This window comes from Herpailurus yagouaroundi, unplaced genomic scaffold, assembly GCF_014898765.1.
Source record: "Herpailurus yagouaroundi ecotype Mexico unplaced genomic scaffold, PumYag 196, whole genome shotgun sequence".
Lineage (NCBI taxonomy): Eukaryota > Metazoa > Chordata > Mammalia > Carnivora > Felidae > Herpailurus > Herpailurus yagouaroundi.
Genome location: NW_024412427.1, coordinates 12,019,555 through 12,037,323, shown reverse-complemented (window position 1 = coordinate 12,037,323; position 17,769 = coordinate 12,019,555). Strand labels below are relative to the sequence as shown.

The following is a 17,769-nucleotide window of genomic DNA, read 5'->3' as shown; positions in this document are numbered from 1 at the left end:
GAGAGAGAGACAGAGTGTGAGTGGGGAGGGGCAGAGAGAGAGGGAGACACAGAATCTGAAGCAGGCTCCAGCCTCTGAGCTGTCAGCACAGAGCCCGATGCGGGGCTCAAACCCATGAACTGTGAGATCATGACCTGAGCCGAAGTTTGACACCCAACCAACGAGCCACCCAGGCGCCCCGAGGCTTTTATTAAAGTATTCCTCTATCTGTATTTTTCTTGCAGTCTGTTCTTTTTACCCAATAATACTACATTGTTTGGGGATTTATCCTTTTAATACATAAGATCTAGTTCACTTATTCAGTAGTACTATTTCATTTGTGAATATGCCTCAGTTTTGTTGCTGGACATTTAACATGTTAACTTTTGTACCTAGATTTTAGTATTTGCTCATCAAGTTACACTAAAAATCTTGCATGTAATTAGAATTGCATTGAATTTGTACATTAAAATGAAGAGAAAATAATGGGGACAAGTCTTCCCATCCATAAGCATGATAGATGTAACTATTCTTTTTAAGAAGGAGACTTTTTTCTCTTTAAGTTTATTTGGAGAGAGAGTGCATGTGGGTGTGCACAGGAAGGGGCAGAGAGAGAGAGAGAGAGAGAAAGAAAATCCCAAGCCAACCCCACACTGTCAGTGCAGAGCCCCCACAATGGGCTCAAACCCATGAACTGTGAGATCATGACCTGATCCGAAATCAAGAGTCAGATGCTTAACCAATTGAGCCACCCAGGGGCCCCTTAAATCTCCTTTTATGTCTTTTCAGTCAACTTTTCTTCTTCATAAAGGGCTTATGTATTTTGTGTTAGGCTTATTTCTACATTGTTTATAATTTTTATTGTAATTCATATCTTTTTGAAATTGGTGTTTGTTTGCCAGGATATAGGAATGCAATTCATTTTTAAAATATTGGACTTCTATCTAACAATCTTGCTAAACCTGCATAATCTAATAATTGGATGGTTAGATTCTCTTGGTTTTCCTTATAGAAGGTCATCTAGTGTGTATAAAATGACAGTTCCATTTCTTCCTTTCCTATACGTATTATTTCTTCTTAACTGTTCTGCTGCTGTGGCTTGACTGGTGAAAAATGTTGCATAGAAGCATTGATTTATCTTCTTTCTGAGCTGAAAGACATTGCTTTTAATGTTTCATCAATAAGTATGACATTTTATAAGGGTTTTTGGAAGAGAACCTTTGTCAAGTTAAGGAACTGATGTTCTATTTCTAGTTTTGTTCATATTGAGTGGAAATTGGGTGTTATCAAATGCTTTTTCTGTAATTATTGACGTGATTTTAAAGTGTTTCTTTTAATCTGTTAATATGGCGAATTTTTCTGTATTTAAAAAAATTTTTTTAATGTTTATTTAATTTTGAGAGAGAGAGACACACAGAGCATGATCAGGGGAGGGGCAGAGACAGAGGGAGACACAGAATCTGAAGCAGGCTCCAGGCTCTGAGCTGTCAGCACAGAGCCCGACGCGGGGTTCGAACTCATGGACTGGGAGATATGACCTGAGCTGAAGTCAGACACTTAACTGGCCGAGCCACCCAGGCACCCCTCTGTATTTTTTTTAAACTTTTTTTAAGTTTATTTGTTTTGAGAGAGAGAGTGCACATGAAGGGCGGAGAGAGAGAAACCAAAGCAGACTCACACTGTGACATTGTGGAGTCTGATGTGGGGCTCGAACTCATGAACCATGAGATAGATCATGACCTGAGCTGAAATTGAGTCAGTGACTTAACTGACTGAGCCACCCAGGCACCCCTGTATTTTTTTTATGTTTATTTTTGAAGGAGAGAGAGAGAGAGAGAGAGAGAGAGAGAGAGAGAGAGAGAGACCAAGCATGAGCAGGGGAGGGGCAGAGAGAGAGGGGGAGACCCAGAATCCAAAGCAGGCTTCAGGCTCCAACCTATCAGCACAGAGCCCGATATGGGGCTCGAACTCATGAACCATGAGATCATGACCTGAGCCACCCAGGTGCCCCTTACTGTATTTTAAATATATAAAATTATGCTTGCATTCTTGGATAAACTCAACTTGATTGTGATTATAGAAAAATACACTTCCGTATTTGGTTTGCTAACTTTTACTCACCTTTATTGTGGTATAATTTAGATAGAATTAGCATATTACAGTCATAATGTAAAATATTTCCATCACCATAAAAAGATTTATCATGGGGGTGCCTGGGTAGCTCTGTTGGTTATGCGTCCATGCCTTAATTCCAGCTCATGTCATGAACTTACCATTCGTGATATGGAGCCCCCAGTCAGGCTCTGCGCTAGAGCCTGCTTGGGATTCTTTCTCCCTCTGTGCCCTGACCCGAGTGTGTTCTCTCTCTCTCAAAATAAATACAAATTTTAAAAAATTAAAGAGAGGATGTATCTTGCCCCCCTAATGTGCCTTGTTGTAGTCTGTTTCTTTCCATCGATCCCAGACAGCCACTTGGCTGCTTTTTGTCCCTAATTTTGTCTTGTCACAAAGTTTTATATAAAGAGGGTAATATGGTGTGTAGTTGTGTTGTGTGTCTGGCATCTTTCACTTAGTCAAATGCTCTTGACATTCATCTATATTGTTGGATATGTGTGTCCGTAGTGTTCCTTTCTGTTGCAGTATTATAATTTGTGTTTCTTTGATGACTGGTATGCTGAGCATCTTTTTACGCCCTTATCAGCCATTTGTAGATTTTCTTTTGGGAATTGTCTCTTTAAATCTCTTCTGTTCATTCTGAGTGCCTGTTATTATCAAGTTATTAGGGTTATTTGTATAGTCTTCATGTCTCTGTGTCTGGGATCAGAGGGCACTTATAGAAGATAGAGAAAGGAGGGATGACTAGGGGAGAAATTAGCATCCTCATGAAGCAAGTGATCCTTCACAGTTAGGTAGTCATCTTTGAGGTTCTTCTCTTAGTTATAGGTCTGTCTGTTTTTGGAAGAACATCAAATAAGTAGCATCATTTTTGTAACTCCTCAGCTAGCTCTGACCTCAGTTGTTAGTATTCTGTCTTTAAATAATGTTTTCTTTAAAAAATAATTTTCCCTGTTTTTAAATAAACTTTTGTATGTTATTTTTCTTGGAGGTCCGTACGTAAATTGTCTTTATATCCAGTCTTAAGGGAATAAAAATGTTATTCAGATGAACCACTTCAGTGGAAGCTGCAAAATAGATTTTATACGCATAGAAATAAACTAAGAATTAGAAATTTAATTTGTCAGTTTTTTAATCAGCCTTTGCAGAGGTCAGTAAACTATGGCCACTGGTATTTTTGTAAATAAAGTTTTATTGGAGCACGGCCACACCTGTTCCTTTTTGCATTGTCTAGAGTGTGCTGTAACAGCAAAGTTGAATAGTTGTGACAGACACCATATATCGTCCACAAAGCCAGAAATATTTACTGTCTTGGCCTTTGCAGAAAAAATTTACTGATCTCTGAACTATAAGAATGTATTTGATAAATTAACTTTATGTATTTAAAAATGTGGAATGGAAAAAAAATATTTTCCAATCTGTTTTTAGTATACAGTAAAGTATTTATTTTAATGGATCTCTCTGTCTTCAAGATCCCTTGTAAAGCATCATTTGGTCATTTCTTACTTGAGTCCTTATGCCTCAATTTTTGTTGAATGATAAATTATCTGTCATTGTAAACAGTTATTCCTGGCTGTCTCTGCATGTGAAGCCTGCATGTTATTAGAAAGTTGGATGTGTTGTCAGGTTCATGGCAGAGCTACATGGATGAGAAATGTTCATCCTTAAGCAGGTGCTATGCGCACAATCAATTTAGCCAGCCTTACAAGCCTACAAGTGCAACAGTAATTTCGATGTTCTTTCCTCTAACTTTAGCAGATTAGAATTGTCAATCTTGGAAATGTTTCTCATCTGACAGTTACGCATTCAGAATATTTCCCTATTTTTGGCAATGGTTAAAGAGAGACTGTAGACAAGGAAATCTTTTTTTTCTGATGTTTTCCTTGGTTCTGATCCCAACTTTAGGGGCACTATTTAAACCATATCTTTCATGATTTTGTCCTTATGTGCTACCTGGCAAGCTCATGTAGCCTTCCCACTGAACTACTTATTGCTCTGTAAAGACATCCTTGGCCTTCACACATGGTAATGTTTCTACTTTTTATTTTCTTAGTACTTTGCAAACGTTTCAATATATATGTTTACCTTAATCAAGGCCCTATCTTCTGTTGTCTCTTTCCCAAAGCCTGGCAAATACAGGATAGTCAGTAGCATGGGATCTAGAGAGCCTCAAAATTCAGCTACAAATGATAACACATATTCCATTTATTTCTCAATAGAGGATTGTTTAAATGAACTGTGGTACTTCCACACAGTGGAATATCACGCATCTGTTAGCAACAAAAGGTTGTGGAATTAAGCATTGCAGGACATATTTTGACATTGTAAAACAAAACAAAAGAAAAACAAAAAAACCAAGGAGCAGTACAGTTTGTGGTATAGATCCGTTGCCTACTAGTCTACTGCTCTGCAACAAACCACACTAAAACCTAGTGGTCTAAAACAGTGTTGATTTTTTTGCTCATGACTGTGAGTCAGGCAGTTGTTCTGCTTTTGGTTGTTCTTACTTATTCGTATGTCTGCAGTCAGCTAGCTGCAGACCAGACTCCCTGGGATAGGCTCTCACGTGTTTGGGGTCAGCTGGCCTTAGCTCGGACAGCTCATCTCTGTTCCATGTGGTGTCATCCTACAGCAGAGGAGTCTGGATTTGCCTTCATGGCTGGGTCAGGATTCCAAGAGAGGCTCAGAACTGGCACTCTGTCACTTCTATCACATTACGTTGGTCAAAGCAAGTCAGAGGCTCTAGCCAGATTCTGGGAATAGGGAAATAGATCCCACTTCTGGATACATTGCAAATGGGGTGGATGCAGAGAGGCCATTACTGGGGACATTCAATTTAATATCATTATGCTTTCTTTTTATAAACAGGGATGGGATAGGAATTTATATTCGTGTTTACTCATTTGTGCATGGAGAAAGAATGGAAGGATACACAAGAAATTAATTAAAATGGTTATGTATGGGGGCTCCTGGGTGGCTCAGTCATTTGGGCGTCCGACTTCAGCTCAGGTCATGATCCCGTGGTTCGTGGGTTCGAGCCCCATGTCGGGCTCTGTGCTGACAGCTCAGAACCTGGAGCCTGCTTCAGATTCTCTCTCCCTCCCCTCCAAAATAAGTAAACATTAAAAAAAAATTTTTTTGACGAAAATAAAATGGTTACCTTTGAGGTGGGGTAGAGGTAGGGACAGGAGCAACAGATATTTCTTTTTATATCATGGTGATTTCTGAACCATATAAATATATAGAAACGAAAATTAGGTGGTTTTGCCTATGCCCCCAAAGATTTAGAGGTTTAAAAGGTTTAAACCTTCCCATAGTTTCTTAGTAAGGAGTCTTTTTTTTTTTTTTTTTTTTTTAAGAAATAGAATGACTTCCTTGGTCAACATGTTTGGAGTGATCAGTATTCCTGTTCTATTGATCTGAAAGATCTATATTCATCTCATTTTTCTCGGTGATGATAATCAGGAGCACTTGACCATATCTTCTACCCAAAACTCAGCATACATAAACATCTCAATGGCCAAATAAAATTATTTATTTTAATAGATTTGTAATCTAATTCAAGTAAGTACGTACTGTATGGCCATTATTATATATGTTATGGTACCCCTCACAGAACCTTGTTTTTGATGTGTTATCCTAGGAACACATGAGGAAAATCATTACTACACAAAACTAGTAAGTGATAAAGCATTTTTCACATCAAGTTCACCTTCTTTTACCTAAACATACTTTTTCCTTGTAGCCCTGGGAGTTTCTCTTCTTTCCAGTAGTCTAGGAAGTCCTTCTCCTGACATAATTGCATTTTTCTTATCTCATATTTACACCTCTTCTATTTCTTTTTCTGTTTTCTGCTTCAAAGTAATTTTTTAGAACTTTTTAAAAGCAGTTTAGGGGCACCTGGGTGAGTCAGACGGTTAAGCCTCTCCAACTGTTGATTTTGGCTCAGATCATGATTTCACGTTTCAGGGGTTCGAGGCCCTGCATCAGGCTCCTCGCTGATGGTGCAGAATGTCCTTAAGATTCTCTCTTTCCCTGCCCCTACCTGGCTTGCGCTGTCTCACAATAAGTAAATAAACTTAAAAAAAAAAAAAAAAAAAAGTAAAAGCAGTTTATAATGCTTTGTAAATACTTTTGTTTATGTGCAGTTTAACATACAGGATTCTTCTCAAGTAATATTTATCTGGGATGTTTGTGTTTATGTTCTGTATTACTTCTCTTATAGAAGTGTTCTGCTCTTTAGTTCCATGTCTGATTCTTCAAATTCCTGTGTGAGGAACAAAAGCTCTGCTGTCACACAGAGAACTGTTCATTACTGTGTTCTCTCTCTCATCAGTTTTCTGTTTTCATGACATCCACATCATATTGCACGATGGAGAACTAAAATCATCATTCAGACACACTTTTTCATGTTTGCTCTTCTTTTAGTTCCACTAGTGATATTGGAAATGCATGTGGTCATGCATTATTATTATTAATTTTTTAAGGTTTCATTTTGAGAGAGAGCACATGTGCCTGCTCGAGCAAGGGTGGGGCAGAGAGAGAGGGAGGCAGAGGATCCGAAGCAGGCTTCAGGCTCTGCACTGACAGCAGAGAGCCTGATTTAGGGCTCGAACCCACAAACTGTGGGATCATGATCTGAGCTGAAGTCAGATACTTAACCGACTGAGCCACCCAGGTGCCCCTCGAGTTTTATTTTTTAAGCCATATATACCTAAGTCTTCAAAATAACCAAAGCACAGACTCAGAGTGACTAAATCAGTTACGCTGAATCTTAAAATCTATGTTTAGAATCAAGTTGAACCTTTATGACAAAAGTAAGGGTTATTTTGATTTTCTTGGACTGAAGACTTTATTCCTTTTTGATATTCCAAGCAGTGGTGTTTATGGGTTCAGAGTGCCACTTGAGAGAAAGGAATTTCTTCTCTTTGCACTGTATCTAAGGTTCTCTGGCATTGAAAAGATCTCAAGATATGGTTGGTTTTTTCAAAGAATTCAGCTAGAATATAAAACATGAGTATCTGTTCCAAAAAAATTCAGAAATGAAGTCACTATAACAGTGATGACATAAAGGCATGGCACAGCCAACAATCAGAGGGTTAAAATGCCTACTTTGGAATGTACCCCTTATCCACCATTTGAGCAGCTGCTGTATTGTCATGTTGTAAACCACTTGGATAGATCTCACACCATGAAGTGCCTTCATGCCACCCAGCCTCCAATAAAAATACCCCCTTACATGGTACTTGGTGCTTTTGCAGCTGTTAATTCTTGAATCATTCCATGTAATCTCGCTGAGGTTAGATGGATTAGCTGTTGATAGTGTACCCATTTTCTTTTTTTTTTTTTTCCAATGTTTATTTATTTTTGGGACAGAGAGAGACAGAGCATGAACGGGGGAGGGGCAGAGAGAGAGGGAGACACAGAATCGGAAACAGGCTCCAGGCTCTGAGCCATCAGCCCAGAGCCCGACGCGGGGCTCGAACTCACGGACCGCGAGATCGTGACCTGGCTGAAGTCGGACGCTTAACCGACTGCGCCACCCAGGCGCCCCTGATAGTGTACCCATTTTCTATGGAAATATTAACTCGGTCATGGTCACATAGCTAGTTAGGTGGTATATCCAGAACATGACACTAGGCTTACTGTTTCCTAATCATCATTTCTGTTTACTGAGTACCTTCTCCAGCCAGCACTAGTTGAGGCATTGTTTTTTACCCTCACCTGTTTCCTACCAGGTAGGTCTTATTACCTCTTACTTTACATTTGTTAGAAATGACCCAGAAAGGTGAAATGATTTAATAAAAGTAATGTAGGTTCTAACAGAATGAGAATTCACATGAAATTTCTCAGCCTCCATACCCCATGTTTTTTCTACTAGTCGATGTTATTGAAACATGAGCTACAACACTAGTGTTGCAGATTTATGAGTAGTGATGTGAACAAGAGATGTGGGTAGTTTCAGTCTGTAAACGGTACACTGCGGGGTGGGTTTTGCCCAGTATCTAAGCTTTCACTTGGTGTATAATTCAGTGTTCTGCAGTTGGGCTCCTCTCAGTTTTTCATTCTGCCAAGTGCTGAACGTTAAAACACATCTTGCTGTTACGTCCTCCTCGGGCCTTTGGCGCCCTTGCTGTAAAGGCAGGTGGTCTGAAGAAAGGCTCCCTCTAGGTTGTTGCACACTATACACAACACATTATAGTGCGAGACAACTGTCAGTTCCTTCCTTCCCCTCTCCCCCCACCCTCCAGAAAGCTGGGCCCCAGATGGGAGAGCTGGAAACATGTCAACCATTCTCTGAAGGGCATTGAGAAAAATACTGTCAAGAAGAAAAAGGCAAACGCAACAGCTCATTAGTCCACTAATCAGACAGGACGACCATCAATTTCACAAAGAAAATGTCCTGGACAGAGAGATGGGAAGAGCTGGCAGAGTGTTGCCCACATGGCTCTCAGAGAGCCGCACATTTTTGTCAGGGGTTTTGTAACTTGAGGACATTACTTGATAGACTTTATGTATTCATTAGATCTCTTTCCAAAATATGACCAATGCAAACTGAAGCATAAAAATAATATTTGGTGATATTTTCCTCATTAAAACATGCTCATAAATGTGCAGAGATGGGCTTTTTTGCCAGTGTCATGAATGTATTGTGTCTACAGCTATGATCTCACAGAAAGAAATCTTTGGTTTAACATTCTCATTTGAACCTTTGGTGTATCCGTGTCTTGTTCTTTAAATTGAATTCAACAGTTACTGGAGAATAAATACATGGCACTTACATGAAAAGCTTGGAGTTACCGAGAGGAACACAGTTCAGTTTAAAGATGATTATGGTGACCCTGGTCCTATTATTAACCAAGTATGTAACATGTTCTTTTTAATGGGGGAAAGTAACTGAAGCTGTTTTAGAATATTGCTCCAGTCCTGTTGATACTAGTCCAGACCTATTTCTGATGTCATTAAGTTTAATCTGTCAAATTTCTTTTTCTGGAATTTGTCGTTCCCTACCGTTATCAAACAGCTGCTTATGAATTGTCCCCATGGTGAACTAGTCTGTACTTTGTTTAGATTCAGCTCTACTTTTCATCTTTTTAGATACTGTACATCATAAATGACATTTGCATGATTGATGTCAGGGATGTTGACTCCACCTCTTTTTCCCTGCTTATCCCTAGTTAATATATATAAAAATTTAGTACTTAGTCATTTGTGGTAATTTATATACAACTGATTATGGTTCTGTTTCCCTGCTGTGCAATTGATGCCTACTGGTCTAGACAGTCCCACGTTAGCTTTTTCCCCCTATTATTTGATGAATTTATAAAAAAGAAGTCAAAAAACAGTGCATTTGAGACAGGCTGAATATGCAACCTGGTTTCTTCCTTTCTCAGCCACTATCTTCACTGTTAACTTTCAGGTCATGTTACCCTTTGACCTTGCTGGCTTGTTTTAGTTTCCTGTGATTGCCATAACAGAGGTCACAAATTGGGTGGCTTCAGACAACAATAATCTCTCACTGTTCTGGGGGCTAGAAATCCAAAATCAAGGTGTAAGCAGGGTTGGTTCTTTCTTGGGACCTCTGAGGAAGAATCTAGTCCATACCTGTCTCCCAGCTTCTGCTGGTTGCTGACAGTCCTTGGCATTCCTTGGCATACGGATGCATCACTCCCGTCTCTGCCATCATGGTCACGTTGCCCTTGCATTGTGCAACTATGTCCATCTTCATGTAGTCTTCCCTCTGTGTATGTGCCCCTTCAGCTCTTCTTAGGAGGGTATCATTCATAATGGGTTTAGAGCCCCCCTCAATAATCCAGGATGATCTCCTTCCAAGATCCTTAGCTACATCTTCCAAGACCCTTTTTCCAAATGAGCATATATTCACAGTTCAAGGTAGTTAGAGGTACAGTCCTGCTCCCCCAGACTTTAACCACAGGAGATACATTCTAAGACCCCACTGGATACCTGGAACTGCAGATAGTACCAAATCCTAAATACATATTATGTGTTTTCCTATACACATACCTGTAATAAAACTTAATTTATAAGTTAAGCACAGTAAGAGATTAACAATAAATGAAAATAAAATAGAACAATTATAACAATATACTATAAGTTGTGTGACTGTGGTTTCCCCCTGTCTCTCCCCCTCTATCAGAATATCTTATTGTACCGTACTTACCCTTCTTTTTGTGATGATGTGAGACAATAAAATGCCTGCATGATGAGGCAAATGACCCAGGCATGATGACCTTATGTTAGGCTACTCTTGCCCTTCTGACTCTCTACCCATCAGGACGATCATGGGTTTCCAGACCATGGTTGGCCACAGGTAACTGAAACTGTGGAAAGTGAAACTGGCTGAAAGGGAACTACTGTAGATACCTTTTGAGGGCCCTCCATACAGCCTACTCAGATAAGCATCTTCTTAACTTCTCAGTCCTCTAGGAAAATATACTGGTGTTTCATATTTCATATTTCAAATTACTGTTACGATTTTTATTACCTTGTGGACAACTCTGACCTCCATTCCTTTTATTCTCTCTAGTTGGTGCTGAGAAAAGAGTGCCAGCAATGCCTGGATCGCCTGTGGAAGTGAAGATACAGTCAAGATCCTCACCTCCCACCATGCCACCCCTCCCACCAATAAATCCTGGGGGACCCAGGCCAGTGTCATTTACTCCAACAGCATGTGAGACCTCTTAATTTATTTGGGTTTGTGGTTCAGGGTGACGTTTAGATCTAAGTGACTGGCTGCTATGAAGCCTTCTGCATATGCTATTCAACATTTTCAAAATAGCTGTAAGATATTTTATATCTACACACACACATATGTACATATACATATTACACACACACGGTTATTTCTTTTATAAATTGCTTTTGCCCTCTGAGAATAGTACTTAGCTAATTTAGGCATTTGAAAATTTAGTGGTATAGATACTTTGTTTTCATACTCTGGCTATTAAGTAGCTATTTTAATTTCTTGGCTCTAAAATGAATTTAAATTATTATATTGCTTTATAGGAATCAATGTAAATTTCATATAATTACCAAACAACTTCTAAAACTATTCCAGGACTACCATGGTAAGGCTCTTGACAAAAGAGAATGAATATTGTATTAGTTTGCTAGGGCTGTCACAACAAAATACCACAGACGGGTTGGCTGAAACTCACAGTTCTGGAGGATAGAAGTCCAGGATCATGGCGTCAGCAGGTTTGGTTTCTTCTGAGGCCCCTCTCCTTGGCTGCAGATGGCCACCCTTCCTGCTGTGTCCTCCCATGTCCTTGCCTCTGTGCATGTGCATACCTGCTGTCCTTTCCTCTTATAAGGACAATAATCATAGTGGATTACGGACCACCCACATTACCTCATGTAACCTTTAAAGGCTGTGTCTGCAAATACAGTCACATTCTGAGATGCAGGGGATTAGAACTACAACATAGGAATTTGTGGGGGGGCATAATTCAGTCCATAAGAATTACATTAGCCAGGGGCGCCTGGGTGGTTCAGTCAGCTAAATGTCCAACTCTTGATTTCAGTTCAGGTCATGATCTCACAGTCATGGGATCAGGGCCCACATACAGCTTTTGTACTCAGTGTGAAGCCTGCCGGGAATCAATCAATCTCTCTCTCTCTCTCTCTCTCTCTCTCTCTCTCTCTCTCTCAAAATAAATAAACACTTAAAAAAAAAGAATTACATTAGCCAATAAATATATAATAGATGTTCAACTTTGCATCAAGTTAATGCAAACTAAAACCCAATGTAATACAAGAATGTTCAAAATGGAAAGTAATATCAAGCTTTGGTGAGCATATGGTGAGCTACCTGAACACTCCTACATTGTTTGGATGTGAGAAAATTATTTGGTAGTATTTAGTAAAGTTGAATTTTCACAAAGCCTGTGTAACTCAGCAATCAGTCCTATATGTATAGTTAAACACACAAACAAAAGTCAAAAGAAGACCCAATTTAAAATCTAGACTTACATGCATACATACTAACTTGTGTGGATTGTTTTTTAATTTTCTTTTAATGTTTATTTATTTTTGAGAGAGAGAGAAACAGGTCATGAGCGAGGTTGGGAGAGAGAGAGAGAGAGAGAGGGAGGTAGAAGATCCTGAGCTGTCAGCACAGAGCCTGATGCAGGGCTCAAACCCATGAGCCACAAGATCATGATGTGAGCCAAAGTCGGACACTTAACCAACTGAGCCACCCAGGTGCACCTCTACATGTCTAGATTTTAATCTGAATTTTTCTGCCTTTCTGTGCCTGTGCATGTTGACTCTCTCAGATACTGTGCCTCATAGAGCAGAGGACACGCAGTGTTTATGGAGTACCCACAATGCATTAGAACACTTTGCTAGGCACTATATGCATTTTCTTATTTAAATGCCTTTACATAAGCTTACACACTATCATTGCTCAAACATGGACGTTTTTTGTGTTTATTATTTTAAAAGGCAAAAGAGTCTAAGCGGTACAGCTTTAATAGAAATTTTAATTATTATATTTTAAAACATTTGAAATTGAGTAAGTGGCAACTGTAGCAGTCTGGAACTAGAAATGAAGTTTAATATCCTTTTTAAAATTCTATTTTCGGGGCGCCTGGGTGCCTCGGTCGGTAAAGCGTCCGACTTCAGCTCAGGTCATGATCTCGCGGTCCGTGAGTTCGAGCCCCGTGTTGGGCTCTGGGCTGATGGCTCAGAGCCTGGAGCCTACTTCCTATTCTGTGTCTCCCTCTCTCTCTGCCCCTCCCCCGTTCATGCTCTGTCTCTCTCTGTCTCAAAAATAAATAAATGTTAAAAAAAAAATTAAAATTCTATTTTCTATTTCAAAGTTCTACATCCTTAGATATGGGTGCTGTCTTGAAATGAAGAGATTTAAACCTAGGCTGTCATTCAGATTTCAAGATACAGACAATAGGAATAGATATATCTGCACGTAAATTCAGCTCTTTTTACCTCCATATTTGACTACTTCATTTTACTTCAGAAAATGTGCTCATATGCTTTCACTGAAGAGGTTGTGAAAAAGCAGCGTGGCTAAAAGCACAGTAATATATTCCATTTATGGATTGCTTCAAAAGGGGCAGCTCTCCAATGGCAGTTGACCTTTCTGTGAACACAAAGAAACAGCAGACCATTGCAACTAATTTTCTGGATTGCTGAGGTTGAGTATTGAGCTTTCCTTTCCAGTAGCTCTAGTGATCTCTTTTAATGAAAGATACAGAGGAGAATTCGCCCTTTCTTTCTTAGCCTGTTAGTCTTTTATGTAGTGAATCATTCAGCAGCTTTTTCCTCAACACTTACACTTTGCTAGCTAATGAACAAAGCCAATCTATTTATGTATGGTATATACAGTCTACAAAACTTAGTATAGTATATACAGATATAGAACATAGTGTTCATTAAGAAGTGCACAGTCTTGGGGCACCTAGGTGGTTCAGTAGGTTGAGTGGCCGACTTTGGCCCAGGTCAGTCTCATGGTTCGTGGCTTCAAGCCCCATGTTGGGCTCTGAGCTGACAGCTCAGAGCCTGGAGCCTGCCTCAGATTCTCTGTTTCCCCCTCTCTCTGTCCCTCCCCTGCTCATGTTCTCTCTAAAATAAACGTTTAAAAAAAAAAAAGAAGAAGAAGAAGTGCACAGTCTGTTAAGACAGTACAAATCTAGAAAAAGTAAGTAGGTACCATAATGGAAGTATTTGTAGGCAGCACAGAGAAGAGTTATTAAATCTATCAGGTTTACCTTAATGTGCAGCCACAGAATCTGTTAAAGAATGTTTCTTGATACAGTGATACCTGAGCATATATAGGATGAGGGAAAGTTTGCTAGATCAAATTTGAATCTGGATCAGTCAAGTAGTAGGAACAGTATGGCTGACCAACTATGACCGGCATGGAGGCAGAAGGAGGGACATGGAAGATTTTTCATGATTAATGACTTGGTGTTAAGCCCAATATAAGTAAATGGTCAGTTTTCTAAGTTAGGTAAAGATTAAATAATTGGGCTCTTTTCTTATGTTTTTTAGACATATGTTTTAACTTCATCTTCCTAGATGTTCAAGCCTGGGTATGATTAAGTGAAAATCTATTGACGCTTAGTCACCAGGTAATTTTATTTCACCATTCAGTGAAGAAGGAGAACTTAGTTCTAGGGTGGTGTTGCAAATTGAAACTAGCAAGAAATGAGTAAGGACGATGGGGAAACAGTAATTAAACTCTCATTAATCATTCACATGTATTATAATTTGAGCAGAAATTGGTGTGTTGTCCTGTGTAGTGTCTAGAAAATGCTTCATTGAATGATCAAGAATTCGGCACTATTAATATCACACTGTTGGAGCAGAGAGAAACTGACTGTGATGGGCATGAATATTCTGAATGGTCCAAGAGATGTGTACCTTATATACCTTTTTGCAGCAATAGGTCATTAAATCTATAGCCTAGAGAAAACATTTCTCACTTCAACAGAACTCTCTTTTCTGATTGTCTATTCACATGCTACATTGTAACTGATTGCTTAACTTCTTTGGAACCCTAAGATCAGGAAGGAGATGTCACATGAAAGGTGCACATTTGTGCGCGTAAGTGTCCAATACACTGGAAATACGTATCCTACCAGACTCAGCTTCTGCAGTACCTGTTGCAGGAAATATTTACCTACCCGGCCCCATAGCAACTATAGTTAGATAGCCTTTCTCCAAGCTCTTACAGCACTCCGTACTCTTATTTTAACACGTCTGTGTTATTCTGTTAAGATTTTTGACCTGGTAGTCTGTCTTCCTACGTAGTAGTCTCACTGAGGGCAGAAACAGTTTCTTGTATATTCTTAATATGTGCTTTACAAAATTCAAATGAATAAACGAAGGTTAATGCAAACAAGAAGAAATTAACAAAGACCTGTGTGTTTTGCACTTAAACAGAGTCTTTCATTTTGGCTTTCTTTTAGTAAGCAATGGCATCAACCATTCTCCTCCTACCCTGAATGGTGCCCCATCACCACCACAGAGATTCAGCAATGGTCCTGCCTCTTCCACATCATCTGCACTAACAAATCAACAGTTGCCAGCCACTTGTGGTGCTCGGCAGCTCAGCAAGTTGAAACGCTTCCTTACCACACTGCAACAGTTTGGCAATGACATCTCACCTGAGATTGGGGAGAAGGTGCGGACTCTTGTTCTAGCACTGGTGGTAAGTACGGCATCACTGTCCACAGCTATCTGAGTACGTGGCTCAGAACCAAAGCCAGCAAACCTGGAGCAACATGGCAAAATATGCAGACTAGATTAGTTATTATATAACTCATATAAACCTGTGGAATTGTGGATTTCAATTATGGGTAACAATACTTATTAAGGAAACAAATCTATAATGTTTACCTTACTATTTCTTATTATGTTGATTTAATTCCAAGAAACAGCTTTGAATTCATCGTCAACTGAATTTCAACAGGCTACTGAGGTTCAACCAAGCTAACGCAAGGTTTTGTTACTTAATATATTCAGTGCCTGGTGCATTGTTTCCAAACCTGAGAGAAAAGAAAAACAGGGAGTTTAATTTTCAGGATAATAGTTTGTAAAATTACAAGTCTCATGGTTTAAATAGTGTCAAAGGGATTACATTCTTCAGCTCTTCATGCAAATATAGTTTCTGTAGAATTTTCAAACCAGACATAATTTTTCTTTGTACAAGGAGTATGGTGAACCCATGATGGTATAAGGCAGTAATTTCTGACATAGACAGCTGGGTGGGGTTTGCGTATCACTGTATATAAGGAAAGTACTGACAGTTCCCTATGTTTGTAAATTGAATTCTACAAGATTTACCTCTTGAAAAAGCACCTCATGGTTCTGCATGTTAGGCTCTACCTGTGTAAAAGTGAATCACGTTACTAAGCCTTAATGCTGTAGTTCTCAAAGTGTAATCAGGGACCCTTGAGATTCCCCCAGGCCCTTCCTGGAACTTCTGAAGGCGAAAATTATTTTCATAATAATATTAAGATGTTTCTTGCATTTTCATTCTTACTCTCTAAGGAGCATACAGTAGAATTTTCTTGAAGCTGCATGATACAGGCTGTTGAAATGGATTAAATGCAGAAGCAGATCAGAGAACCCAGTTGTCTTTTAATAACCCAGATACCAAAAAGATTTGCAAAACTGTAATTACAGTGCCATTCTTCCTACTACATTTTTGGGGAAAATACAATTATTTTGAAATGGGTTAATAATAAATGGTTTCCAAATTCTGAAGTTAATTATTAATATTGGGATTATTGATAGATATAACCCACATAAATTAGAGGAGTCCGAGGCTAAAAAGTTGAATAACTTAACAGATTTCTCAGTCTAGTGTAGAAGAAACAACTTTCATACAAGGCAGAATGTGATAAATGACTTTTTCATCATTTCAGATTTAATCCCTTTTGCTTTTTAGAGCTGTTACGTTGTTCTTTTTTTTTTTTTTTTTTAAGGTTGTTCATTTTCATTGCTATATTATATAGTATTTTATTGTAGGAATACAATTTGTACTTTTTGCTCTTGATGGGCATTTGAGTTGTTTGCATTTTGAGGCATAGTCAAAGAACCTAATACAACCCCCAGGTTCTGAAATTTCTTAAAAGAATTCACAGGACTTGGCATATAGCTGTGCTCACAACTAAGATTTATTACAGAGGCATAAGGTTACACAGCTGGGTCATAAAGGAAAGAGATACTGTTGGAATCTAGTGGAATCCATGTGCAGGCTTCCTTATGTTCTTCTCTTGTATAAATAGTCACACAGAGCTCACTCTTCCCCCAGCAGTGAAAATGTAGTGACATATGTGTGATGCTTTTGCCCAGGAAAGCCTATTCGAGACTCCGTGCCCAAGGTGTTTACTTGAGTCTGGGTACATAGGCAGTCTTTGCCAGCACCTGCTGAAATTCCAAATTCCCAGAAGGAAAAATCAATGTTCAGCAGAAACCGCAATGTTTGCAAAAACACTGTCTAGGCACAGTGAGCCACCCTTATCAGTTAGAAAGGTTTTTTTTATTTTTGTTTTTAGGGGAAAAATGTTTTTGGTCAAATTTTATGCTACTAGATCTAGAGTAATAAAATTGGGCTTTAAATGTCAAAATGAGTTTGAACATAATTGTAAGCAAAGCAGACATCAGAATGTCATACCAATTCTAGCAACAGATTTAGGCACAACTCTGTATATATATTTTTAAGTTTATTTATTTATTTTGAGAGAGAGAGAGAGCACAGGCAGGTGAGGGGCAGAGAGAGAGGGAGAGACAGAATCCCAAGTAGGCTCTGCACCATCTGTGCAGAGCCCGATGTGGGGCCCAAACTCTCAAACTGTGAGATCGTGACCTGGGCCGAGATCAAGAGTTGGATGCTTTACTGACTGAGTCACACAGGCGCCCCAGCTTTAAGTGGAGTCTAAGGTTGAAGATAATTTCAAGAGTAAAAGAAAAAATGATAGCCCTCATTTGCAAAAAAAAAACAAAAAAACAAAAGAAATCCATTTTTTTTAAACTTCGTTTTTTTTTGTTTTTTTTTTTTAATGTCTTGTTTATTCTTAAGAGAGAGAGAGAGACAGAGCAGGAGCAGGTGAGCGGCAGAGCGAGGGAGGGACACAGAATCTGAAGTAGGCTCCAGGCTCTAAGCTGTCAGCACAGAGCCCGATG

The 17,769-nt window shown here is 39.1% G+C and overlaps 1 protein-coding gene across 4 annotated transcripts in view; it reads left to right on the top strand.

Moving 5' to 3' along the window:
• CBFA2T2 (CBFA2/RUNX1 partner transcriptional co-repressor 2) overlaps positions 1–17,769 on the top strand; it is a 139,546-nt gene that overhangs the window by 86,398 nt on the left and 35,379 nt on the right. For all 4 annotated transcript variants that reach the window (XM_040447319.1, XM_040447316.1, XM_040447315.1 and 1 more), the window contains 2 exons: positions 10,643–10,786; positions 15,048–15,289. In XM_040447319.1, the coding sequence (XP_040303253.1) occupies positions 10,643–10,786; positions 15,048–15,289 (386 nt within the window). The remainder of the gene's footprint in view (positions 1–10,642; positions 10,787–15,047; positions 15,290–17,769) is intronic.